The sequence below is a fragment of the Saccostrea echinata genome, unplaced genomic scaffold (assembly GCF_033153115.1).
Source record: "Saccostrea echinata isolate AGI-Se365-2 ecotype Australia unplaced genomic scaffold, CSIRO_AGI_Sech_v1 ptg000041l, whole genome shotgun sequence".
Classification (NCBI taxonomy): domain Eukaryota; kingdom Metazoa; phylum Mollusca; class Bivalvia; order Ostreida; family Ostreidae; genus Saccostrea; species Saccostrea echinata.
In genome coordinates, this window is record NW_026889790.1 from 1345651 (window position 1) to 1372014 (window position 26364).

At 35.0% G+C, this 26364-nt stretch overlaps 3 protein-coding genes across 4 annotated transcripts; 1 reads left to right on the forward strand and 2 right to left on the reverse strand.

Annotated features, from left to right (window-relative positions):
- Positions 1-100: 100 nt before the first annotated feature.
- LOC133200707 (ATP synthase subunit delta, mitochondrial-like) lies at positions 101-6124 on the reverse strand. Its single transcript, XM_061336474.1, has 4 exons — positions 5933-6124; positions 3900-4053; positions 3413-3501; positions 101-340 (listed from the first exon to the last, which is right to left on the reverse strand). The coding sequence occupies exons 1-4, from the start codon at positions 6071-6073 to the stop codon at positions 209-211; spliced, it is 516 nt and encodes a 171-aa protein (XP_061192458.1). The 5' UTR covers positions 6074-6124; the 3' UTR covers positions 101-208.
- A 34-nt stretch (positions 6125-6158) lies between these two features.
- On the forward strand, positions 6159-13316 carry LOC133200705 (beta-lactamase domain-containing protein 2-like). Of its 2 annotated transcripts, none has more exons than XM_061336473.1 (10): positions 6159-6210; positions 6513-6608; positions 6788-6926; positions 7547-7738; positions 8416-8515; positions 8963-9068; positions 9162-9284; positions 9716-9873; positions 11218-11475; positions 12760-13316. In XM_061336473.1, exons 3-10 carry the CDS (start codon positions 6814-6816, stop codon positions 13015-13017), a joined length of 1308 nt encoding a protein of 435 aa, XP_061192457.1. In that variant the 5' UTR covers positions 6159-6210; positions 6513-6608; positions 6788-6813; the 3' UTR covers positions 13018-13316. The 2 variants fall into 2 exon arrangements, with proteins under 2 accessions (XP_061192457.1, XP_061192456.1); XM_061336472.1 differs by having other exon boundaries at positions 6183-6210; positions 6463-6608.
- A 1513-nt stretch (positions 13317-14829) lies between these two features.
- On the reverse strand, positions 14830-26236 carry LOC133200708 (DNA excision repair protein ERCC-6-like). The gene is made up of 22 exons (XM_061336475.1): positions 25896-26236; positions 25623-25722; positions 25416-25533; positions 25225-25318; positions 24975-25129; positions 24434-24818; positions 24160-24337; positions 23718-23843; positions 23163-23315; positions 22811-22946; positions 22268-22438; positions 21784-21960; positions 21585-21695; positions 21360-21455; positions 20978-21193; positions 20536-20646; positions 20110-20324; positions 19275-19996; positions 19064-19186; positions 15987-16170; positions 15811-15895; positions 14830-15584 (listed from the first exon to the last, which is right to left on the reverse strand). Exons 1-22 carry the CDS (start codon positions 26134-26136, stop codon positions 15153-15155), a joined length of 4329 nt encoding a protein of 1442 aa, XP_061192459.1. The 5' UTR covers positions 26137-26236; the 3' UTR covers positions 14830-15152.
- Between the last annotated feature and the right edge of the window lie 128 nt (positions 26237-26364).

Here is a 26364-nt window from a genome sequence, read left to right on the forward strand (position 1 = left end):
GAACATTCAGATGAACAATTTTTCTTTTGTAAACTTTAGAAACCTACATGGAAAATGTTTCCTGCTCTGTATTAGCAGACTGACAATACAAAACAAGGCGTGTAATAAATGTGATTTATTTAAATATCACTGAAATGATCACAAACTATACTTCTTGTAAATCGTTTTGTACAAACTTTTAAATGTCAGTCACTAATTAATTAACAATTCAACTCTTAGACTCTGCTGACTTTAGGATGGCCTCGTAAGCATCGACCTCGATCTGAAACTCAGCCTTATCTACTGCCTCCACTGCTGCATCTCTGGCAGTTTGGGCCTTGTGCATTGCGTCACGGGCCTCCTGTCAAGGGTAAAATCAAGGTTAATAAATTGTTTAGAGGATTCCTTAAACAAGGACTCAAAATAAAAATGTATCAGTTTATCAGTTTCAATATTTGTAATGTTTGCAGACATGTTCAACTATACATGTTTATGGATTTTATTTTATCCATATATATCTAAGTTTCCAGTCCATGATTCACAGATATGACACATTTACCCTATTTTTTATCTGGTAACTGTACTTACTGAGGGGTCCAGTGTGTGTTTACAGATATGACATGTTTACCCTATTTTTCTCTGCTAACTGTACTTACTGAGGAGTCCAGTGGTAACTGTACTTACTGAGTGGTCCTGTCTGATTTACAGATATGATATGTTCACCCTATTTTATCTGCTAACTGTACTTACTGAGGGGTCCAGTCTGAGAGTTCACAGATATGACATGTTTACCCTATTTTTATCTGGTAACTGTACTTACTGAGGGGTCCAGAGTGTGATTTACAGATATGACATGTTTACCCTATTTTATCTGCTAACTGTACTTACTGAGGGGTCAAGTCTGAGAGTTCACAGATATGTTACCTTTTCCCCTTTTTATGACGTCGAGCTCTTGGAGCTCGAACGTCATCTAGCAATCAGCCAGGTGAAATCGCCACCGGATGTACGCGATCAAATATGTCAGTGGATGCATCCGCAATAGAAAATAGCAATAGCTATAGACCAATTTCTTTTAAAACACTCACAATGAATAACAGCTTGAAAATAAAATTGCATCAATTGTATCTACAATTAATTCTTTTACAAAACAACGATATTATGTTTTATTTTCACACAAGAAAAACGTGATGGTTGTTACGAATGAATTTCTACAGAAAGGGTGCGTCGAATGACATGGATAACATTTTGGAACGATAACCGTGGAACACAAACATCCCAACAGGCGGTAAAATAATTACAAAACTAGAACTGTCCAAAAGGGACAAATACCCCCTGCTGGGTTTTTCAGAGGTGCCAAATCACTAATATTTTATGGATCTAAGAGGTGTTCACAATCTTATTATTAACATTTAGAGTGAAAAAAATAATTGCTCATTATATTTTATTTAATGAATGAAACCAAGGAACAACCTAATAAAACATCAATACCAATACATTGTAATTACATTGTTCTTTAATACATTGAAAAAATAAATTGCAACTATCTGTCATCTTTTTGAGACTTGACATTCTGCAAATTGATTTTTGAAAAAAAATCAATTAATTACAAAATCAAATTAATCTTGATAACTTTATATCAAATTCATTTTAAAAATGAAAGGCTGGTCATCCAGTAACTATGTACTATGACAGACAATAAATTACAATTAAGAGAATTAAAAAACAGAGATCTTAAAATTCCCAGGAGATATAGACAACACATGCTTGATCAGAGATGCCCTAACAATTCCCACACTGAACTCATTAATTTATCTCTAACTGGATGATGTCCACTCATTACTCCCAAGGGACAAATGGATTTACACTATCTGCTGTGTAATGTAAAAATTGTTTTTAATACTTGGTGAATTTTTTTGGTTTTTTTTTTTTTGTTTTAATGAATAGTTTTAAGCTGTAGTTCACATAGTTGTACAGATGTTCTAGATTCTGTGTTTCAAACCTTAGAAATAAACCCAAAATGACTAAGTCAATAAAAATGAAAAAAAACCTGTAAAATGCAGAAAAATTATTAAATAATGTTGAAAATACCAGGTGCACATCTTCATATGGTAAATAATGAGTGTACAAATTTTCATACAATTATATGAAATAGTCTTTGAGAAAAGGTCAGGACAAAACCACATAATAAAAATGAAAAAAAACACCTGTAAAATGCAGAAAAATTATTCAATCATGATGAAAATACCAGGTGCACACCTTCATATGGTGAATAATAAGTGTACAAATTTTTAGACAAATCTATGCAATAGTTTCCGAGAAACCCTCTGGACAAAATCTTGTCTACAGACAGACGGACAGACGGACAGACAGACGGACATGGTGATTCCAATATACCCCCCCTAAACTTTGTTTTCGGGGGGTATAATTACATAAACACGAACACTAGAAGACTGAAAAGATTGAATTTCTAAATCTTAGCTTTACTTTTACAATCTTTTAACCAACTTTATCCTAAAAACAGATGATATTGACCAATATTTACATTTGCTGTGTTTTTCTACTAAGCCAACTGTGAAATTGATTTGAAAACCATTTTTGTGTATACTCACGCGTAGAAATACACACGGTGAAACTCGCGCTAAAGTGACATCACAATGAGGCTACAGAGACGTTAATAAAAATGTAACGATATAGGGCAGCAAAAAATTCAAATATTGAGTATATTATTGGTGCTTTTAAACTTGAAAAATGTAAATATAAGGAATGTTTTTAAGTAGTGTGAATTATTGGTGTGTAAATCACACAGACTTGCACGAGGCATATTTTTCATGAAGCGCTAGCGCGCTTCATGAAATATGCCTACGTGACAAGTCTGTGTGATTTACACACCAATAACTCACACAAAACTCAAAAACATTCCTTAAGTATTACTGTATTTCTCCATTTCCCCGTATACTGTACATCATGCCCTATCATAACTCGATCGTACTTGTAACAGAGCAGAGTCATGGTTGTAGTTTAGACACAATCACTAAAACAACGCTTTGACATTCACAATTAGAAAGAATAATATATAAATTCATGAAATCCTCCATAGTTCTTCAATTGACTGAAAAGAAAATTAATAGTTTGTTCAATGGTGCCTGGTCAATTCGAACCCTGCTCCATTAGGACCATGACATAAGGCCCCAGACTGTAATTTTGACATTTTGTTTAAAACTATTTTTTTTTAAATTATTATTTTTATTATGTCACCTGAGTTACTCGACCTATTGCTATCTTCAGATCTTTTGAAATTGTTTTTCTTGTTTGACGTCATTGAAGCCTTTCAGGCTTTTGATTTTTTCTGGTAACTGTACTTACTGAGGGGTCCAGTCTGAGAGTTCACAGATATGACATGTTTACCCTATTTTTCTCTGGTAACTGTACTTACTGAGGGGTCCAGGTCTGAGAGTTCACAAGCCTCCTCCGCTAAGACATGGACAGATCCGTCAGGGTTCACAGTCAGAGAACCACTGCTGGCTGTTCACACAAAGAAAAAGACAATAACATAGCTGTATGTTTTTATTGCTGTATACAGGGAAATTTTCGCCTGTTTATATTTGCCCCTTTTCGTCCTCGACACAAGTGGGCGAATTTAAGACAAGGCAAATTCAAAGAAGACAGTATAATTTCTTAAACAGAACTGTGACTGAATTTGTGGCAAATTTAAAATGGGGCAAAATTGTTTGCAAGTGTGAAAGGGCGAAAATTACATGTGGCGAAATTAACCCTGTATACAGTTTATTGTGTACTTATATGATTCATTTTCAAAAATCTGTATTTGATGATTGAGAGTATAAGTATTACATGTACAATGTTCATAGCTTTCAAAATAATAAAGAAATCTTTCCTTTGATAACAGGTTTGTTCAGACTTACCAAATATGTTCCTAGTGTCTGAGTCATTAACAACCACCGTAACAACACCTGGTTGTAAGACAGCGAGCGTTGGTACGTGTTGAGGTAGAATACCAAACACTCCATTTGTTGTGGGAACGTTAACTTGTCTTACAGCCTCATCTTTGAAAAACACCTGAAAAAGAATTGAGAAATAATTGAATATAATCGTCATTTTTTGTTTATCATAAAGATTTTATTATCATGAGAAGGACAGGGTGTCAATGCAGCTGGCAATGCACAAACTTTAATAGTCTTACTGGAACACTAACATTCTTAGCTCTCTGCAATGTTCTTGGTGATCAGGTATTACATATACCCGGTACCTAACCTGCCCTTTTAATACAGTCTTCACCAAATCTTTTTATCAGCACATGCCCTTTGGGCAAGTGTATACACCAATTGCAGTAGCCCTAACAAATAATTTCATGCTCAGAATTTCCTTACATTAATTTTATTCTTATTTGCCACTCTATATCAAGATATCCATTTTTCCAAGGTTTAGCTACAATGTCACATCATTGTCCTCAACCTGTACACTTTTATGTGAAAGAGTTTCTATAAAACTGGCAAGAATGACCTGTCAGTAAGATTTTATGTGTCACTTTGGATGAGTATAAATATCAAACTAACATTTTAAGTTCACTTTATTATCTCAAACTTCCATATCTCAAATAAATATAGCGAGCACAGTGAGTGGCACTTGCACTGCGAGCTGTTGCAACAATGCCTATGCAAAGAGAAAATTCAGACTACTACACACTGATGCAATAAAAAATTTTCTGCAGTAACCTCTGGACCCAAAATCCTTTGCAAATCACATCTCACCGCCAAACTGCATTCTTACAAGAACCAAAGAAAATGTAAATGAAAAACAGCAACTCACATTGCTTTAATCAAAATTGCAAATAGATAGCATAGTATTGCTGTTAAAAAATTTGCACTTTTTAGACTACATTACATGGATATGCAACAAACATACAATGTCATGCGACATCACAGTCTAGACTGAGTCTTGTGCAGTTTGAAGAGGCGAAGCTAAGTTAAGAGTACACTATGTATCCAGTAATAAATACACAATTGTGCTCCCCCTAACAGCTGCACCATCATACAAATTAAATAACATTAATAATGTCAATAACAAAATCATATCTGTTACTTATTTAAATACGATCCTATTTATAGCAAGTGCAGCGAGCGGAGCTCGTCACTGCGAGCTCTTAAAGAAGCCTGGGCGAAGAGAAAATTCGGACTTTGCACATTGATCAAAATTAATTTCTTTCCGCAGTAACCTGTGGTCCCATAATGCTTTGCGAATTGCATCTCGCTGCAAACTACGTTCTCGCGGTACTCAGAAGTTCCAAAAAGAAATAAACTCGCCTTGATTTAATGGATATACATGTACACTGTATAGCAGATAAATAGTATATTTTAACGTTCTTTAGTAAAATTAGCACTGTTCAGACTTTGTTTTGGTAATACAACTTACATACGACGTCAGAGTCTAGACGTACCAAATATCACTTGCGGTTTGAAGAGTCTGATCTAACTGAAAAGGTATCTGCGCTCACCCTAACGGTTGCACCGTCAACATATTAATTCATTTAAGTGATATGCCTTTAACGTTATAAAGAACATAAGAAAATCATATTGTGTTTTGCTACTGCTGTACCTGGAGACAATTTTATGGCTCTCCTGAAACATTAGGTTTTCACACAGGTACTTGGGTCTTGGTTTATAAATATGTATGTACCTTATTGATATGTAAAAAGTACTTTTTTTTAACATATCAATAGGGTACATACATATTTATAAACCAAGACCCAAGTACCTCACCTGTGGGTTTTCATGCTAAATAAAAGCCAGGAAAGTTTAACATTAAAAAAAAAGTCGATTCTACTTCTTTAATTAAATTATCACGTTGAAATAAGTTCCGGTTTGCTGTCAGATATGGTAATTACACAGACTGAGGAAAGTTGGGCTAACTTCTCTACAAGGTGAACTCTTTATCAAACCTTATTTGGGGAAGCCATTGTGAATGTTAAGCTGGAGGCATCAGCATATCCCCTCTTCTGTTGATTCTGAAGAGTAGAAACTCGGCAACATTGGCCAATTAACGATGGAATTCTCGCAGAACGTCGAATAAGGCTTGCCATGGCTGCCGGGTTTCGCTGTTCCGCGACCTCTAGTAATTGACGAATATCGAGCCCGACTTTATTTCAGGTGGACTAGAAGCATGAAGCACTAAGCAGCTCACCTATCACATCTGACAAAGGTTACCCAAATGAGTAATGTATGTGAATAAGCATTTTGAGATACGCTTATAGAAATATAATTATTTATTTCATAATTAGTATGCTCTGATTTCTCTCTAGAAAAAAATCACCTTTCATCAATAAATATTAGTGTACGTGGCTTGGAGAGCAATGTTGTTATTTTAATGTCAGTAATAATCTTTGACATAAATGTGAGTGTATATATATATATTTTTTTTTTCATGAATAGATGACTTATTAAAGTTAAAACTGTTTTATTCATTAAAAAGGAGGAGAAACAAAGAAAGATAACTCTTAATTTTCTGTGTGTGTAATGCAGAATCCAAAGTTCAGAAACCAGGCCATGATTGTCCCAGTCCAATATAGAGAGATTTAAGGACATTTACACAGAAAGTAGTTCAAAGATACATCAGGGGCAAGTATACTTGATTCAGAAACATAAGAGACATGCAAAATTGGTTCTTATATAATGATAGTGATTGAATTAAGTTGCAATTGTTTATATACTGATCGAATATGCTCTCAGAATATGTTGTAGGAGCATGTTTGTTTTCTGTAGCTGGTAAAATATTTCTTTTGTGTTCTTTAATATAGAATAAAAGAATGTACAGGCACTTTGTATGGGCGGAAGACTAACATTAATGAAAACAATGTCACAACCTCACAGAAAACAGCCAATTCACATTGATGGATTTGTCAAACCAGGATTTGAGAAAGTCTTGGAAGTATTCAGGTTTGTTGATAGGGATGCACGATTTTATTGGTATGCCTGTATATTGTGATTTTTAATTGTGTGATACGTATCGTGATACATAGACTAAAATAATGGCATTTAGGTACATATACTATAGAAAATTCCAGAAATTACTCATTTATTTGTTCAAACTTTTGAATTAAAATTACAGGAAGTGTAACAAATGTTGAAAACTGAAAAGGAATGGCATCCTAGCATCCAAACAATTGCTTTATATTATGTAAATAAATATTTTTAAAAAGTGAAGTTACATTTTTCAAGCATATTTGTAAGAAATATTATGGATATCCATTTAAAATTATAGTAAAATTTGTGTGTAAACATTTCATGAGAAAATATTTTGATATTTTGGGGAAAAATAGTGATTTATCGCGATAAGAAATTTTTGGCGATACCCATCAATATATGTTGAGATTATGGAACTACATACCAGTATATTAAACATATATATAAACATAGCATTGAAGAAATTGCTTATCCTGTTAGTATAATATGTCCCTAATATATAATTCTGTGCCTCAGTGAAACTGGGATACTATATACACGATTGAGAGAGAGAGAACTGTGGTAATTTTAGATTGATTGATTATAATAAACAGGTATAATCTGGAGAATGACATTGAGAGAGGGGGAACTTTTGCGGCATACTACAGGGGGGAACTTGTGGTAAATATCTGGGGAGGATATGCTGATCGGAAGTCCAGGGTCAAGTGGAAGAAAGATCTGATGCCATGTTTTTATTCCACAACAAAATCTCCCTCAGCAACTGTTATAGCTCACCTGGTAGACAGGTAAGTTATTGCTCACCTGGTAGACAGGTAAGTTATTGCTCACCTGGTAGACAGGTACGTTATTGCTCACCTGGTAGACAGGTAAGTTATTGCTTACCTGGTAGACTAGTAAGTTATTGCTCACCTGGTAGACAGGAAAGTTATTCCTCACCTGGTAAACAGATAAGTTATTGCTCACCTGGTAGACAAGTAAGTAATTGCTCACCTGGTAGACAGGTAAGTAATTGCCCACCTGGTAGACAGGTAAGTTATTGCTCACCTGGTAGACAGGTAAAGTTATTGCTCACCTGGCAGACAGGTAAGTTATTGCTCACCTGGTAGACAGGTAAGTTATTGCTCACCTCGTAGACAGGTAAGTTATTGCTCACCTGGCCGACAGATAAGATAATACCAATATTGACAATACTGAATTGTTAATATACAAAATAATTATAGTTTTGTAGACATGGAGTTGATTCATCATAAAGGTTGTGTTTAGATATGATATATACATGTATTTGTAACTGGTGCTTTTAGGGAAGATAACTGTAAAAGTTGTAAGTATATAGAGGAACTATGAGGCTTTGCTTGAAAGTTATGTTTATGTTTTCTTTTATTACCAAGTACTTTCTATATCTGTGGTCTAGATAAAAATAATGAGTTTTATTTACCTAGTCCTTGCCAATTGTTATTTACAGAGGTTTCCTGGATTATTCAGAAAGGGTTTGTAAATACTGGCCAGAGTTTGCAGCCAATGGGAAAGAAGACATCACCTTGGAAACACTAGTCACAAACAGGGTAGGTAGCAGACATATTTAGCTGTAGATAGGTATTGTTTGTTTCCCTCTATATCTAACTTACCTGTACACAGGGGTTGTTTAATGTTACCTGTCTTACCAGAACAGAACAGAACAGAACATTTATTTTCTAATTTAGAGCCCATAACAGACAAGTATGAAATTATTACAATAATAAAGAAAAGATATGCCAATGGATGGTATAACAATTTGTAAATGACATTGCTCATTTCAACAATAATATTGTACTATTTCAGTTAAAGGGAATACTATATGTAAAAGTGTATGGCTACTACAACATGTTATCATTTATGAATTTGCCCACAGAATTAAGAGTTTCTTTGTCTTCAGTATTGAGTAACTAAAAAAGTTTTTGTTCATCATCTAATGCCGAGAAATGTGGAAATTTACTTTTAATTGACTGAAAAATTTCTTTTCTTACCTGTAGGCCGGGTTATCATGTACCGAGGAGAAGTTCACAATGGCCATGTCTAAGGACGACCCTGACAAGCTGGGGAGGATACTTGCCAATCAAAAACCGCTGTGGACTCCTGGTGAGGATATTTATAGCATACTGACATGATAAGTTAAGCAACAACTATTATTTATGTTCAGAATTGAGGAAAAAACATCTTTCCCCATTCCAGGCACTAACCATGGGTACCACCCTATCACCTTTGCTCTATATTTGGATCAAATTGTCAGAAGAGTGGACCCCCAAAAGAGGAGCCTATCACAGTATTTCTATGAAGAAATGGCAGTACCATTTGGTGTGTAACATTTTTATTCTGCTTTAAATTTGAAAATTCGAAGGGGAAGGGGGCATTATTTGTGTGTATATATATATATATATATATATATATATATATATATATATATATATATATATATATATATATATATATCTTTTAAACTTTGTGAGAAAGAGTCTTGATGTTTGGTAAGTTGATGTCCAGGGAAGGTCTGTTGCTGTTGTTTCATGAACATCTAACAAAGCTCTATTAAAAAAATGATCTTCAAACTGCAATTGATACAGCAAAGCACACTCATAACAAATATTGATTTCGTGCAAAAATATCATTACTTTCAAGTTAAGAGGAAACTATTTTCATTCCATACAACCTTTGTTTGCTTTGCAATTATTACAAATAAAACAAAATTTATTAATTTATTGATTTTAAAAGTTTCGAACATATTACAGATCTTGACTTCCACATTGGTCTTCCGTATGAGAAGCAGTACAGAGCACCTCGTATAGTGATGATGAAGAGCTTTGATCAGGAGGAGTATATCAGAAACTTCAAAGGTGACCTCAGCATTCTACAGCTAACAGGAGGGAACCCCACAGACTTCATCGGGGTAAGAGGAGAAATCATTAGGGACAATAACAGTCGTAAGCTTTACTGACAGATACATATTTAACAACCCTACAGACTTCATCCGGGTAAGAGGAGAAATCATTAGGGACAATAATGCTTTACTGACAGATACATATGTAACAGTCTTCATGTAACTTTTACACTATTACAATTCATAATTTTGAGTGTTTAAACTTTCTCTCCAGCAAGATATGTTTTAAAAATTTTCATGTATAATAATTTTTTTTTCAAAATTCCTGTTTGATTGTTCAACTGGTAAAAATTAGGGATGTCAATTCTGTCGATAATTCATATTCGAATATTCAATGAAAGTATTCGAATATATTCGAATATTCGATAAATAAATAAAATCTGGTTTAAATATGTATCATCCTACTTGAAAGGTTTAGAGTAGGTATTCTTATATTGGAAGTAAAATTGTTTGAAGACTTTTGTAGGTGTAGAAGAAGGAATTCCTTTTGATATTTATCAATGTTTGAAATATTTGATTTAAATGTAGAAAAGTACAATTTTAACAAATTATACAATCATGTGTTTTTATAGTAGGTCCAACTGAGGAACCAGTCGTCTTACCAAAGGCAGGATAGTCGTATAATGTTCAGATTTCAATACATGCAATTAATTACAATTATCGGCCTAATAAGAAATATGATCATAATCTTTGATACAATGTTTTTAAAATATAAACAAACATTTCCATAGATAATTTTCCTAGGTAATTAACTATTTTCCCGATAATGAAAATAAAATTCAGGATTATGCACAACCCGTGATAATCAAGTAATTTACACATTTATTCTGAAATTGAGCCCTTTACAAAATTTAATTACAAACATCTTCCATCGGACATCCATTCAATGATCAATTAAATTTATTAAGATAAGTATTCTCTTCATGTCTTTTAGACATTCTAAGAAGGTTTGCCTTTTGTTGTCCTCATTTCTATATCCGATTGTATTTAACAAATAAAAAAGTATGAAAGTACGTTTTGTATTATACATAAAACATTAATGTATAATTCATTAACATCTTACTCAAAACAAAATAATTTAGTAGATCTATATGTGAAAGAAATCAGGCGATCAAAATTGATCGCTTGTAAATTAAAGGGGATATCTAATCAAAATTTATTAATCGCAGTACATGTACTTCTTTTAATGAAATCTGAAAAATACCGAATATTCGAATCTTAAATTCATATTCGAATGTCAACTCATCGAATGAATATTCGAATGTTCGAATATTCGTTGACATCCCTAGTAAAAATGCATTACTGAGGGAAAGTTCAACAGATTTGCGTTCATTACTGGCATTTTTTTTCCAGGTTCGGAGGATGAATGACCCAGATATCAGAGTACTCCCCGTAGGATCTGTATGTGGTCACGGGACAGCGGAGTCCATGGCCAAGTTCCATGCTATTCTAGGGGAGGGTGGGGTGTGGCAGGGGAAACGACTGCTCTCCCAGGACTCGGTGGATAGATTCCAGCGGATAAAGAGTGGTGGGTATGATCTGGCCTTTAGTATGGATGGAATGTGGAGCTATGGGATGATGATATTCCCAGTAATGGAACAAGGAAAGCCGGTGAGTGGATGTTGCTTACTGTTGGCAATTTTACTTCAGCGAATTATGTGAAAGGATACTGCAGATGAAAATTTTATACATAAAAGAACTGTACATTAAAACTTGATGTAAATACCTTTTGTTGTGACAGTGTATATGGGGGAAAAATACAAAATGCTTGCAGGTTTCTATTTTTTAGGCCCCCGTATCGAAGATTCGGGGGTATATAGTTTTTGCCCTGTCCGTCTGTCTGTCTGTTTGTCTGTTTGTCCGCAAAAACTTTAACATTGCCCATAACTTTTGATTGGTTGGAGCTATGGCTTTCATATTTCACATGTGTATTCCTTGTGACAAGACCTTTCTTTGGGTACCACCATATTTGACCTTTTGACCTTGACCTTGGAGTTTGACCTAATTTTACAAAATTTTACCCAACTTTAACCTTGGCCATAACTTTTGAACAATTGGTGCTAGGGCTTTCATACTTCACATATGTAATCCTTGTGACAAGTCCTTTCTTTGGATACCAACAACTTTGAGCCTTTGACTTTGACCTTTGAGTTTGACCTACTTTTGAAAAACTTTAATCTTGGCCATAACTCTTGAACAATTGGTGCAAGGCTTTCATGCTTCACATATGTAATCCTTGTGACAAGACCTTCCTTTGGATACCAACAACTTTGACCCTTTGACCTTGACCTTAGAGTTTGACCTACTTTTGGAAAACTTAAACCTTGGCCATAACTTGTGAACCGTTGGTGCTAGGGCTTTCATACTTCACATATGTAATCCTTGTGACAAGACCTTCCTTTGAATACCAACAATTGTAATTCATTGACCTTGACCTTGGAGTTTGACCTACTTTTGGAAAACTTAAACCTTGGTCATAACTTTTGAATGGTTGGTGCTTCAGCTTTCATATTTCACCAGTATATTTCTTGCGAGAAGGCCTTTCCTTAGGCACCATTATTTTTTTTCCATTTGACCTTGATGTTTGACTTACTTTTGAAAAACTTTAACCTTTTCCACATCTATTCAATGGTTGCTGCTAGGGCTTTCATATTTCACAGGTATATTCCTAGAGGCAAGACCTTACTTTGGGTATCAACATATTTGATTTGCATTTGAGAAAGTTTAACCTTTGCTATAAGTTGCCATATGGGGGCATCAGTGTTTCACAAACACATCTTGTTCAATAAAAAGAGATTGCATATACCGGTACATGTACTACATATAGTACAACCAACATACATATTGAGATATTTTTCCATTTAATTAAAATAGGTGCTCTCGTCTTTATTCTAGACAATGTTTATGTTTGGCCATGGTGGATATGGAGGACAGATGGGCCTGGCAGACACCACCTACAGAGTGGGGCTGGCATACGCCACCAGTCACCTAGACCCCACATCCCGTCCTGGGGCTGATGCAGACAAACGCTGGCCATCTATGTACAATGCACTCTACAAGTGTATATATCAGATAGAAAATATCCGCGTCCCCAGGAAAACTTTGTATCTGTATGAAGATTATAAGAAAGCCCAGAGCACGAGCAAAATGTGATCATTTTCTTCTCTGTGTACATGTATTTTCCATTATTTTTTTTTAAATGTCTTCTAAGAGAGGCTAAAGGATATAAATATGTACAGCCTCAGAGATGCAATATTCCTCAGGGACAGCTGAGAACTATTAAAAATGGTTTTACCTTTTTAAATACCTTAAAAGCATATGGCTTATGTTTTTATATAGTATACATATTCGTAAGTGTAATTAATTAAAACGTAATTTATTCATGATTTTCAAACCTTGTTAACTGACTTAATGATTATACAATTGTTGAATTTTATATCCGATAACCAAAATTATTTGTTGACAATAAATTAAAATATAAAAGCATGTATTAAATTATTAATGATTCTGAATATACATATTTCCTTGATATATCATCACATTTTCTTTTTTTAGAAAGCAATTTAAAACATAAGTAACATGTCTATCGTCTAAGTTATACAACTACACACCACTTAAGTGGATCGACATATAAAGAAGATATAGGAATCACCCTTGTCAATCTGTTTGTCTGTGCAATGTGTCTACACCAAAACAATGTAATGGAGAAACAGTGAAAGATTGTACTTGACAATAAGAATCCTAGTAACATGAGAGTGTTCTCAATCTTAATCATTCATTTTTTCATGGCCAGAGTCACTAGAAGGAGAATTGTAAAGTACTTGTCCAACACATAATATTGTAGCTGGATAAACACTAAATGCTGTGGCGCAGTGGTTAGAGCATTTGCTCTAGAGTTGCGGCATAAGGAGTTGATCCTTATGGATTCAAATCCACTGCAGGACGTGGAGACCGGTCCTTCGGATGAGACCATATAAACCAATGTTTGTCACAGTAGGTGCTGGCATGAAAAAGATCCCTCGCTGCTTAGTGGCCCTGAGTACAGAGTATAGGTCAATATTTGCAGCCCTCCACCGGCAAGTGGTGGCGTCTCCATATGAGTGAAATATTCTCGAGAGGGACGTTAACCAACCACCAAACAAAACATTAAATGCTAAAACTTATCATCTGGGCTGTTCATGACTCCAAGGTTTATCATGATCTTGACCCAATGTCATTGATAAGTTCAAAGTTAATGGCAGTCAATGATGTCATCCATGTAGACCTTAACTTTGCAGTCAAAAACATTGGACAACCATACTGACAGGACAAATGCTCATGATCTTTGGGAGTAGCATAATCTTAATCCAACTTCATTAAAGCAAGCTCAAGTCACAGAATAAAGTGTAAACTTTCAATTTGTGAAGAATGTCATCTGAAGCTGATCATAAATGTGTAAACCTTGTTACAAAAACAGTAGTAAATTATACCAAACTTGGATATTGTTTACACAGTTTTTGGGGATGGGGAAAGGGAGCATAATTTGATGAGCTAACAGTATCCCTTGGTGGTACAAATACAGGAAAAAAAATCATGCTCCAATTTTATCTCTTTTCCATTCCACCAATCGTACCATCAAGTTCAAAGATCTAGGACACGTAGTTTTTTGTCAATTCACAACTTACACTTTGTCATATTTTTTTTCAAATTGTCTTAAAATTTTACATAATTTACAAGGATATTATTTCAGGTCAGAGTTCAAGTTTAACCATGTTACTATTTGGGGCATTTTGCTTTACATACACTTTTAACATTATAATATACTCTTCAAGTGCTGTATGGCTTTGGTGATCTATTCACTGTATTTCTCCATGTCTCTGATTGTAGGCATTCTGTTTTTTCTCATTGAAACATCTTTTCATACAAAACACTGGACTCTTCTTTAGTTGTATCATCTTTATGATCATGATATTCTTTAATATACATTTAAAATTCTATCATATCATGAACACATACATGTTTTCCCTGACTTCACAATGGAACTCTGTATCAAAATTGAGTTTAACTGGCAATTAACATTTAGATAAAAAACAACCTGGTATCCTTTAATGATAGTCATATTATACTTTTATCATATAAATATAGTGTATGCATGCCAATAAAGCTTGCAAAACATTCATAAAAAGTTTCAAAGCACCCTTAAAATACAAACTCCAAAATAAAGAATGATTGCAAAAGAACTCCCTGAAAAAAAGAAGGTAATTTGGTGTAAACAAGACAGTGCATTTCAACCTCAAGTACATATATCTTCAACGGAATTCATTTCTCAGTTTCCAGAATCCTATGCCATTATTTCGTTCAAACACACATATTTTGTTCAACATGGCTTTAAACAAGGAGGAGTTGGAAGGAGGAAGCTTAGGACCGAACTCATCCAGAATCTCCTGAGTAGAAGCCTTGCCAATCATACTACACCCAAACAGAATAAAGTTTTTAATTTCTGAGATAAGTTTGTAAGAATCTAAATCAATCACAGGGTTCGTGGAGTTATCTCCCATGTCATCCTCCTCTTCATCACCGGGTGTTGCCACTAGCTCATTTCTCTTCTTCATCTGGTTCAATAAGAGGTCAGAAGTCATAGAACTTGATGAAGATTGTCCTGTTTTTAGATCTTTCACCACGTTGCCTACCAGAGAACCATCAAAATGCTTCACTGGTGGGTCTGAATCAGATTTTTTTAACTGCAAAAAGCAAAGTAATCATGTTATTAAGACATGAAATTTTCTTATTGTTAAATTTACTTTGCTATAATTGTTTAAATAAACCATAAAATTAGGAAAAATAATTTTTCTTGTTTAAAACCATGGTTTCATTATAAAGATGCTCATTATATTTTTCGTGTACAATGTACTGTACTCCATGCACCCATGTAAATACAGAAACTAAGCATGTGATAATGAATCTTACAGTGGACACTGAAGCAGCAGGTTGTGTCTCCTGTTTCTTTGTGGAATCAATCAACATGCTATTCTTCTTCTGTCCAAATCTTGGCCTGAAAATAAAAAAGAAATTAGGATTCTTGAAATGTTGTTGGAAATTGAAATACCTGATATTCTTTTCTACAATAAATACAAATGACTTACTTTTTGACCCCTGATTGGCCAGTCCAAGTAGGCAGTCCTGTAATTGCTAAGTTACAGGCTGACCTTGACCTCTTCAGAGCTCGAGCAGCTTCCTTGGCAACTCTAGCTGCCTCATTCTCCACAATCATGTAGTCATGCTTGGAAGGATCCATAATCACATCATGCTTCATTGCAGTGTCTATACCTGTATGTGTAATTGTAAAATAATAATACATAGATGTATATGTTTGGTCCTGAAATAACAGCTTGTAAGCATTTTGTTTTTGATACATGTCTCTGCATGTCTTTTACTTTGTTTTTCATCACTATGTCACTATCTCCTGAACATAATATAAGGGCCTACAAACTTTATATTTGGTCAAAGTAAAGGTCAAGGTCATGACAGATTACGATCAATGTCATATATGAAGGTCAAAAGTCAAAAAATAAATTTGTAACTGCATGTACCCAACAAAAGCCACTGCTGAGGGCATATTCCAATACATCTTGTTATATATATATATATATATATATATATATATATATATATATATATATATATATATATATATATATATATATATATATATATATATATATATATATATATATATCTGTAACAGGTAAATTTAACAAGAGGCCCAAGGGCCTTAACGGTCACCTGAGTATAATACAACAATTTAGAGGATCCATAGAGTATAAAATGAACTGAAAGGTGAAGCTTTGTTGCCCAAAAGCAAGAAAAATAGGGTGATCAGGATTAACAAAATAATTAGTCTAGTATTCATTAACAGTTCATAAATTAGGTTCTAATCTGTTCCCCATTTATCACTCTCACCAGACAGTATATTAAGAAACTATCAGTGCTTCTGTACTCTTTTAATTCCTTGTGGAAATCTCTTACATTGGCCTGAGTAAGACTCTTGGTCTTTGATTAACATTTAAGGTACTGGTATTCCATCCCTAATAGCCTCATATTCAATGAATTTGAATACATAACAGATGTGTACGGGTGGAATACTCAGTATATTTAGACATAATCTACATTTATTACTATTAGCATGTAAGAATGGAAGTGTCCTAATTTATGACTTGACCTTTGTTGAAGAGTTATCTCCCTCTTTTTTAAGTAATAAAAATCAATTTTAAAAAAATATACGGTAAAAAAATTGTTTTCAATTGTCATTCTATTTCTAATGATTTAATGGATCTTTCCACCACAGTAGTTATTGATATTCTTATTATCTGAATTTTTATTTTAAAAAAATCGCTTGTCTCCGTAGACTTCAATGCAATTTCTATTAATTACATACTGCTTAGTTAATTATGTTTTTGAAACTTTCACTTGGTAAATCCTTTTCTACTGTAAAGTTCTTTGAATTAATATCAGAGTATTATATACGTGATTGATATTTAAGGATAGAGAATTAGTTCCTATTAGGGATGGAAAACCTTAATAAGACAAGTCTACCTGATCATTAAAACTATGAAAGTACTTTTTGTATTATACAATAAAAATTCTTGCATAATTCTCTTATTCTATTAACCTTTCAAGTACATTATTTACAGTGATTAATTATCACAAGTAAATGGCAAAGGGGAATAACTCCTCTCAGTAGAATACAAATTAATAGAGCCCTGGCCTGGACTAGAACACTTGACCAAATGGTCTTGATGTTCAAAAATCTGGTAAAAATACCCTTCCTTATTAAAACTTTTACCCTTTTTGCCTCTGATATGCCCAGGTGCAGAGAAGATTTTTAAAGCATTAATGCATTTTCACTGTATAATAAATAGAGTCCCGCTCTAACATCAGAACCTCTGATCCAGGGGTCAGGAAATTCACAAATTTGGAAAAGGCATCCTTGCTTATCATAACCATGTATTTGTTTAAATAATACCCAGGAGAAGAGAAGAAGCTTTTCAAAGAAATAATGCACTTTCACTATATGATCTATATAGCCCCACCCTAGCACCAGAACCCCTGACCCAGGGGCCATGAATTTCACAATTTTGGTAGAGTCACTCTTGTTCATCATAACTATGTATTCAATTTGTTTCAATAATACCCAGGAGTAGAGAAGAAGATTTTCAAAGAAATAATGCACTTTCACTATATGATCTATATAGCCCCGCCCTAACACCAGAACCCCTGACCCTGGGGCTATGAATTTCAAAATTTTGGTAGAGTCACTCTTTCTTATCATAACTATGTATTCAATTTGTTTCAATAATACCCAGGAGTAGAGAAGAAGATTTTCAAAGAAATAATGCACTTTCACTATATGATCTATATAGCCCCGCCCTAACACCAGAACCCCTGACCCTGGGGCCATGAATTTCACAATTTTGGTAGAGTCACTCTTGCTCATCATAACTACAGTGTATGTATTCAATTTGTTTCAATAATACCCAGGAGTAGAGAAGAAGATTTTCAAAGAAATAATGCACTTTCACTACATGATCTATATAGCCCCGCCCTAGCACCAGAACCCCTGACCCTGGGGCCATGAATTTCATAATTTTGGTAGAGGGCTCAATGCTTATTACAATCATGCCAACAGTTTGACTGCTTGATGTCCAGGAGTAAAGAAGAAGATTTTTAAAGATTGCATTAATTTTGATGGTTTTGGTCCCACCCCTCAGGCCCCAGGGGGGCAGGGGCCACGAATTTCACAATTTTTGTTCCCCTTCACCCATAGATGCTATATGCCAAAATTGGTTGAAATTGGTTCACTGGTTCCAGAGAAGAAGCTGAAAATGTTCAAAAGTTTACGACCGACAAACGACGGACGACGCACGACGACGGACGAAAAGAGATAGCAATAGGTCACCTGAGTGACTCAGGTGACCTAAAAAGGCTTTAATGTAGAAAAAGAAATACATTGTATGAAGATATACAGTTGAACTTTGGTATCTTGAACACTGGTATCTCAAATACCATGGATATGTCAAAGTGATTTGGAAGTCCCAAACACTTATTCTTTAAGTATTTTACCCTTGATATCTCGAATCCTTGGTTATCTCTAACTTCTTTCTCGGTCCCATTGAGTTTGAGATAACGAGGTTTGACTACATATGTATATTGTGTTCCTGACCTTTTTTGAAGAGTTTGTGGAGGACGTAATCATCCATGATCTTCTTCTCCTCTTCCTCCTTCTCCTGATTCTGTTTGTACACATCCTGTTTCACAAGATGAGGTATCTTCTTCCCCTCAAATTCTACAAATGTATCCGATACAAATAAATGGTACCTTTCAATGAGACTTGACTCAGTGAATACAGCAACACTGTAAGAATTTTGCTTTACCTGCATCTCTGACCCGCTTCCGATGCTTATGTTTATGATGTTTGTGATGTTTTTTATGGTGGGAGTGTCTGTGATGAGATTTATCTTTAGATGAAGGTGATTTGTTTTGGTGATGAGGACTAGACTTGGCTTTATCACTTTGTTTATCATGACAATCCCTGTCATTAGAGTCAAGCCTGACTGATATCTGAGAACAACCTTGACTGCTTGTGGATGGTAACTGTGAATTCTCACTCTCCATTATGCTGCTTTGAACAGAGTCCTTAGAATCTTCAGATCCATGAGCAGAACTGTCACTCTTCATCTGAAAAAGATTCTTAGATTCCACTGAACAAATACCTGCAGTATTGTTTGTTATGGCACTACCATTGTGTGGCACTTTTTCAGAAGACTTTGATTTCATTAATTTAGAACTGAGCATTTTTGCCAGCTCTCTCATTCTTTTGATTTCACTCTCATCAAAGTATTGATCCTCCTCTTCTTCTTTCACTGCTTCAGCCTTCTTTTTATCTTGCAGAACATCAAACCGATTGGCTCTCTCTTTGACCTCTGATCTCTTGACCTCTGACCCTGTTCCAGCAAAGATTGCTCCTGTTTCTGTTCCTTCTTTATTGCCCTTACTTCCAAGTTCAAATAATTCATAAAGGTCATTGGATTTGAAGAACCGCCTCTGTTTTGGATCCTTTAAGACTCTGTTGGTCAGAAACTGCTTGAAAATTTGTCTAATGATAAAAGAAATAACAAATAATTATTTTCTTAAATAGACAACAGAGAAAAAGAAGTTGGTGTAAAAGGAAATACAAATTTAGAAAACTGACAGAGGACAGTGACATACCTGTGGTAGATCTTTTCCTCTATGGTGCCTGAGGTCAGGAGTCTGTATATAGTGACTTGTTTGGTTTGACCAATCCTCCAGGTCCTTTCTCTGGCCTGGGTGTCTGTGCTGGGGTTCCAGTCAGGGTCAAAGATGATCACCCTGTTGGCCCCTGTCAGATTTACACCCAAACCACCCACTCGTGTGGTCAGCAGGAACAGGTAGATTGAAGGGTCCTACAGTATTGAATGATTTATACATGTATAAATTATGTAGAATAAATTGGTAAATACTGTCTCCAGTAATACATGTACATGTACCCGGTACTACATATTCTCAATACAACTATTGCAAGAAAGTACTTAATTATTCTTGAAAATGAATTTCAATTTATATTATTAATAAAATTAAAAGAATAGCCATACTTTAGTCAAGTTTGTACTGTACCTGGTTATAAGTGGTTATCATGGCCTGTCGTGATGAGATAGGTGTACCACCATCCATTCTGAGATAACTGTAGTTACGACTTTGTGTGAAAGACTCTAAAATGTCCAACATCTGCAATACACATAATCTATGGATAAAACATAAACACTATTTCCAATGAATGTATAGCTGTATAACATAATAGAATTTTTTTTAAGCTGAAATACAGTTGAACTTTGGTATCTCAAACACTGATATCTCAAAATGCCATGGATATGTCCAAGTGATTTGGAAGTCCTAACTACTTATTCTTTAAGTATTTTACCCTCGATATTTCGAATCATCAGATAACTTGAAGTTTTTTCTCAGACCCATCGAGTTCGAGATAACAAGGTAATTCTAAGTGGTTTATAGAGGGTAACAGACTAGCTGTGATGAAGACAGGAGAATCTCTTCTTCTTACCGCTCTACTCTGACTGAAGAGTAGAACCCTGTGTCCCTGTTGTTTCCATAACTTCAGCAGTGCCTCCACAACAATCATCTTTCCTGATCGTTTCCAGTAGCCATACTCCAGGGATGGGTCTCCCTGGCTGTCCTCACCAATGAAAAGCTTGGGTCCACCCGTACAAATGTCTGGGTGATTACAGATCTTTCTCAGGGTGATCAGGCCAGCAAAGATCTGTAAAGCAGCATAATAAAATCAGGAGCTACTTCTGGGATTCCTTATTCATTATGAATTGATCAAATTTATGAGCAATAAAATTACTAAATTGCTTTTTCTGACACAACAGTACATACAGTGTATAAATTCTGAGCTTGAACAATTTTTGTCTCCATTCCATTACCTGGTATTTCCCAGCCAGAATAGCCTGACACTCTCTTGACTGGAGATATTCTAGGTACACGTCTCTCTGTTCATCAGTCAATCTGCAGAACAGTACCTAAAAAAACAACCTCCTCCATTTATCAGTAGAAAATTTAATTACTCTACACAAACTGAAAAATAAAATGTCATACCTCATCCTCCTTGAAAAATTTGGATACACAAAAACTTACATGTACATACTTACTTGTTCATTTTTACTTGGAAGGTTAATTTTGACATCTGCTTTCATCCTCCTCAGTAAATATGGATTGATGGTGTCTCTTAACACACAAGCACATTTGTACGCTGTCTGAACCTGCTCAAACATTGTTAAGGTATTAGACAACTTATCTTGTATCTACCAAAATTGATAAAAATGGCTTCTGATGTTGACCATTGCTTACCTGCATTTCTGTGGCATTGGCATATCCTCCCTGAACTATAGGAATTGAAAAATGCTGCAGGAAATCTGGCAATGTGCCAAGTTTTCCAGGGAACACAAAGTCAAACAAGGACCATAACTCCTTCAGGTTGTTCTGGATAGGGGAACCAGACAAAATGATTCTATGTGGAGTCCGAAACTGAAAGTAAAAATACATGCATCTTATCAAAGGAAAAAAGCAATGTTTCCAAATTAAGAGACACATAACTCTCCATCAATGGGCAAAACTGATTATCAAAATTTGGCGTTTTCCATTTGGTTCATAATTTATTAAGTTAAATCAATACTTTTCAGATTAAGTTACTAAAAGATATTGAAAAACTCTCTGCCATATTTAACTATCATGTACATGGGAACTGAGGGTGAATATTGGCCTAATCTGAAGTCTATAACATTAACCCAACCCCTCCCATTTGTGCCTGACTTCATACTTTTGTTATCTTTACCTGTTTGCACGCCTGCGTTACTTGAGCATCTGGGTTCCTAATTTTGTGGCCCTCGTCAAGCACCACATAATGCCAGTCATACGGCAGGATCTTGTCCTGATGGATGACCAGGGTGCTGAAAGAAGTGATAAGGACCCCCTTATCCTTCACAATACTCCGTACCAACTCCTCCTACAAAATATTAACCAAGTCAGTGAGTGATGAGGACCCCCTTATCCTTCACACTACTTCGCACCAATTCTTCCTATAAAATATTAGCTACCAGTAAACAAGTTAGCTGATCAATCCTTCACAATACTCTGTACTAACTCCTCCTACAAAATATTGACGAAGTCTGTTAGATCATTATTATTGTACATGTATTTGTTATCTTAATACATGTATATTGCAATGTCCTCCTTAGGCTCCTATTCAAGCAATCTCTTTCCAGATTCATCACAGATTATGACTTGACTCCAATACATGATCCACAGGTGTGTGGAATAACTCAACTTATCTAACAGCGGAGAAAATACCAGAAGAGTTCAGAATTGTCAGACTTACCTCATTCCCAGTGAAGGACCCAGAGGAGTGCAGGATGGCCACCCTGAACAATGGCCACCACTTGTGGAACTCTTTAACCCACTGAGACATAACTGTTGTTGGTGTTACAATGACTGTAGGCCCTAAACCACGGTATCTGAAATGTGAAACAATCCATGTTGAGTATGTGAACCAGTGAAATTGTGTACAAATAGAAATAATTTATAATAAATACTTGTGAGAATAAGAGCAAAAAAATTGTAAAACCAATGCATGAACAGACAAACTAATACATAAACATGTAAATTTACTGATTCACTATCTCTTTCTAACCCCTACTTTATGTCAATTTTATGAGACAAAACCAGCCTACTTGAAGTGCTTGGAGACTATTTTGCTCTGTCTCAGGGCCGCCAGGAAGGCTATCATCTGGATGGTCTTGCCCAGTCCCATCTCGTCTCCGATTATCCCCCCTGCTGACTGACAGTGCAGCTCCCACAGCCAGCTCACACCAACTCTCTGATAACTAGATGTAAATTTGTACATTTAAGATGTGCTGTATTTGGCATTAGTTATCACATGTGTAACATTTTTTTACTGGCACTTAGTTTAAAGTGGTTCTTGTTATTTATCAGATATAGAGAATCTTTTTTAAAAAATAACAATCATTGTTACATTTTCAGTCTGAGACTTTGAAACTTATCGGTACTTTCTTGCTTCCTATGATGGAGTGTGATAAAAAAATCAGGAAAAGATCAGAAAAATCTTGATATTTACTCTCTTTTTTTGATCTACCTGGTATCAGTTTATGTACAGTGTACATGTAATTCAGAATCTTTTTTGAAGCAACACAATTTACAACTACATGTATACTTATATTAAGATGTGCTTTTTTTTCTCTTTAAACTTTAACACTGTTAACATTTACTTGAATAACTTGGACCAGATTCTGCCCGGTACTCGGAGCCCTCCCTCCAGTTCTTCATCAAGCTCCTCCTCAATCTCCCCAGTATCCACCCTCTTTAACCTCTTCCTCTCAAGTTTGTTAAATTCCCTATAAAAATATTAATACTGTTGTAGACATCCTTTTTTTTCTGTGTGGGATTAAGTTAAGTTATGTACACAGTCTAAAATTTCCGGTGTAAATTTGTCACAAATCACAACAAACTTTAAGTAAGTTTAAGACACAATGGCAGTCCATGAAATCCACTTAATTTTCTAACAGGAATTGTGATTTTACAGAATTATGACTCCATGTGAAAAAAAAATATGTTTAAAGTACATTGATACATGTATTTATTCAGAAATTTTCTGTCACATAAAGTTTTCTTTCTAAAACAGAATTCCCCCTAGACTTTTTTCAATCTTACTCAATACGGCTGTGATAGAAATCTTCATCCCCATCATCTTTGCCTTTTCGCTCTGCAATGTCTCGATTAATTTTCCTTTTGCTTGCAACAGCAAAGTCCTCATCTTCATTTGACACAAAATACTTTGGAGGTTTCTTCGGCTTTATTATTGAACTCTTTTTCTTCCGTTTCTTCTCTTCTATTAACAGTTTAAAAACAAAAGTTATTTACTATTTATATATATAGTCTGAGAGAGCTAACACACACCCAGTAAAATAATTTAGTAAATCATTACTTGATATATCTGGTTCATCCTCTAAACCCGAGTCCTCAGAGCTCGGTCTCACGAGTTCCCCCTCCTCTGGTTGATACTCATCCCCCTCTGACAAGTAACCCTCTGGGTCATCATAGTAACAGTTCTCTTCATCACTCAAGGCTGAATCTTCACGGAAATTCCTGGAAATCCTAGAGTATCTCCTCTTACTTCTGTAATTGTGTTTGTAAAATGCCCCCTCCACATCATTCCGGTAAGATTTCTTGTCTCTCGAGTCAAAAAAGTTTTCAGATCTGTCTGTATTTTGTGATGTTGAAGCTGGTGAGTCTATCATTCCATGGCTGACAGAAGAATTTGAGCTTTCATGAGTTTCTTTATTACTTATTGTTTCCTTTGATGATCCATTCTGCAAATGGTTGTACAGGTTTTAATACTGAAGGTACATGAATACCCTGTCTGACATAACATTAAGCAAAATAAAACCGATATCTTCAAAGCAGATAGTTACCGGTTGCCTCATTTTTTTTCCTTTTAAAATTGGAAAAGAACAAAAGTATTCTACCTCGTTCACACCCTCCCCTGTAAATTTTGGATCCTTTTCTGTTGATGATGAGACAACAGTTCCAAAAGGAGTCATCTGCCCCAGTCTGATCATCTTTTCCTTTTCTGTCTCTGATTTAGAACCCAGTCCTAGTAGCTTGTTCAGTGCAGCTCCATCTAAATTCAATAGAATAAATAAAAATCTTACTGTTTTAAACATTCTTCCTGCCTGAAATTGCATAGCAATATCATTATTATTCTGAAAAGTTTACCTTGTTTAAAAACATCCTGTGGAATGTCTGAGGTCCCATTTATCTTGATCTGTAGTGCACGTTGTCTTGCATACAAAGTTTTCAGTTGACTTAACTGTAAAAAGTTTAAGCTATTTCATTATTTTTTTTTTTAACAATGATTATAATCAAATTATTTTAATTAAAGAAGGATGTCATAATGTGAGATTTACCTTATTTTCTCTCTGATTCTGGACAGAGACTAGTCTGTTTCTTACATGACTGTTTCCCACTGCATTTCCAAGAGTTGACAAAACTTTATCCATAGTTTCAACTTCTTTCTTAACTTTGCTTTAAACATAAGAAATTGGAGATAGGTAATTCAAATCAATATAAATATAATAATGTATGTGTTACATAAATATTATTATACTACTTACGCTATATCATATTTGATGTCTGTCTCTTCCTTTTGAAGTTTCTTTTTCTGTTGTTCTTCCTCTTCTTTAGCCAAGGCCATATCTACCTGAGCCATTACACCTGTATGATAAAAATCCATGAATTCTTCATTAAAACTGACATACCGGTATTTTGTCTTGCAAAAGATGTACCTGGGGATTAAATTCTTAAATACATGCTTACTTTTAGGTTCCTCTCTAAGGTTGATCTTAAACCATTTACAAGAGAAAAAAAAACACTCATTCAGAACAGACCTTCCTCAAATTCTTCTTGATTGAAGACAGTCAGCCCAAGATCCCCCAGTTCACTGTCTTCATTCATTTCTGCGAGTTGTGCAGAAGGAATAAGTGTCCTATCGACATGAAACCTAGTTGTAGAATCCTCCTCTTGGGGAGCAGAATCCTCATGACCAGATTCTGGGGGACACTCTCCTCTCACTGTACCATTCCAGTCTTCCATCACACCAGAGATGGAGCTTGGTTGGATTTCACTCATTTTGAACGCTTATATTGACTTCTAGCTTACTGGAATTAAGTTCACTAATGTGATGTTTCATTATGAAGATCTACTTTTCCATTCTTCTATCCATATTTTACGTCTAGTCAACACCGTTTAGAAACACTGCTTCTTCTGCAAGAAAGATTTCATAACAACCCCTCTCAGTAGTGTCGCTTATGTACATGCCGAAAACTTTATTTTATATAATATCTTCATGAAGTAATA

What these genes read in the sequence shown, in the direction of transcription:
- LOC133200707 (XM_061336474.1), bottom strand. Translation starts at nt 6,073, where the DNA reads ATGGCAAGCCTTATTCGACGTTCTGCGAGAATTCCATCGTTAATTGGC. An exon ending in CAATGGCTTCCCCAAATAAG is followed by an intron (nt 4,054 to 5,932) that starts GTTTGATAAAGA and finishes ATTCTTTTTCAG; the next exon opens with GTGTTTTTCAAAGATGAGGC. An exon ending in AGACACTAGGAACATATTTG is followed by an intron (nt 3,502 to 3,899) that starts GTAAGTCTGAAC and finishes TTGTGTGAACAG; the next exon opens with CCAGCAGTGGTTCTCTGACT.
- LOC133200705 (XM_061336473.1), top strand. Translation starts at nt 6,814, where the DNA reads ATGGGCGGAAGACTAACATTAATGAAAACAATGTCACAACCTCACAGA. An exon ending in AAACACTAGTCACAAACAGG is followed by an intron (nt 8,516 to 8,962) that starts GTAGGTAGCAGA and finishes TCTTACCTGTAG; the next exon opens with GCCGGGTTATCATGTACCGA. An exon ending in TAATGGAACAAGGAAAGCCG is followed by an intron (nt 11,476 to 12,759) that starts GTGAGTGGATGT and finishes TCTTTATTCTAG; the next exon opens with ACAATGTTTATGTTTGGCCA.
- LOC133200708 (XM_061336475.1), bottom strand. Translation starts at nt 26,136, where the DNA reads ATGAGTGAAATCCAACCAAGCTCCATCTCTGGTGTGATGGAAGACTGG. An exon ending in CCAATGCCACAGAAATGCAG is followed by an intron (nt 21,696 to 21,783) that starts GTAAGCAATGGT and finishes ATGTTTGAGCAG; the next exon opens with GTTCAGACAGCGTACAAATG. An exon ending in CCACAAACTCTTCAAAAAAG is followed by an intron (nt 16,171 to 19,063) that starts GTCAGGAACACA and finishes TTACACATACAG; the next exon opens with GTATAGACACTGCAATGAAG.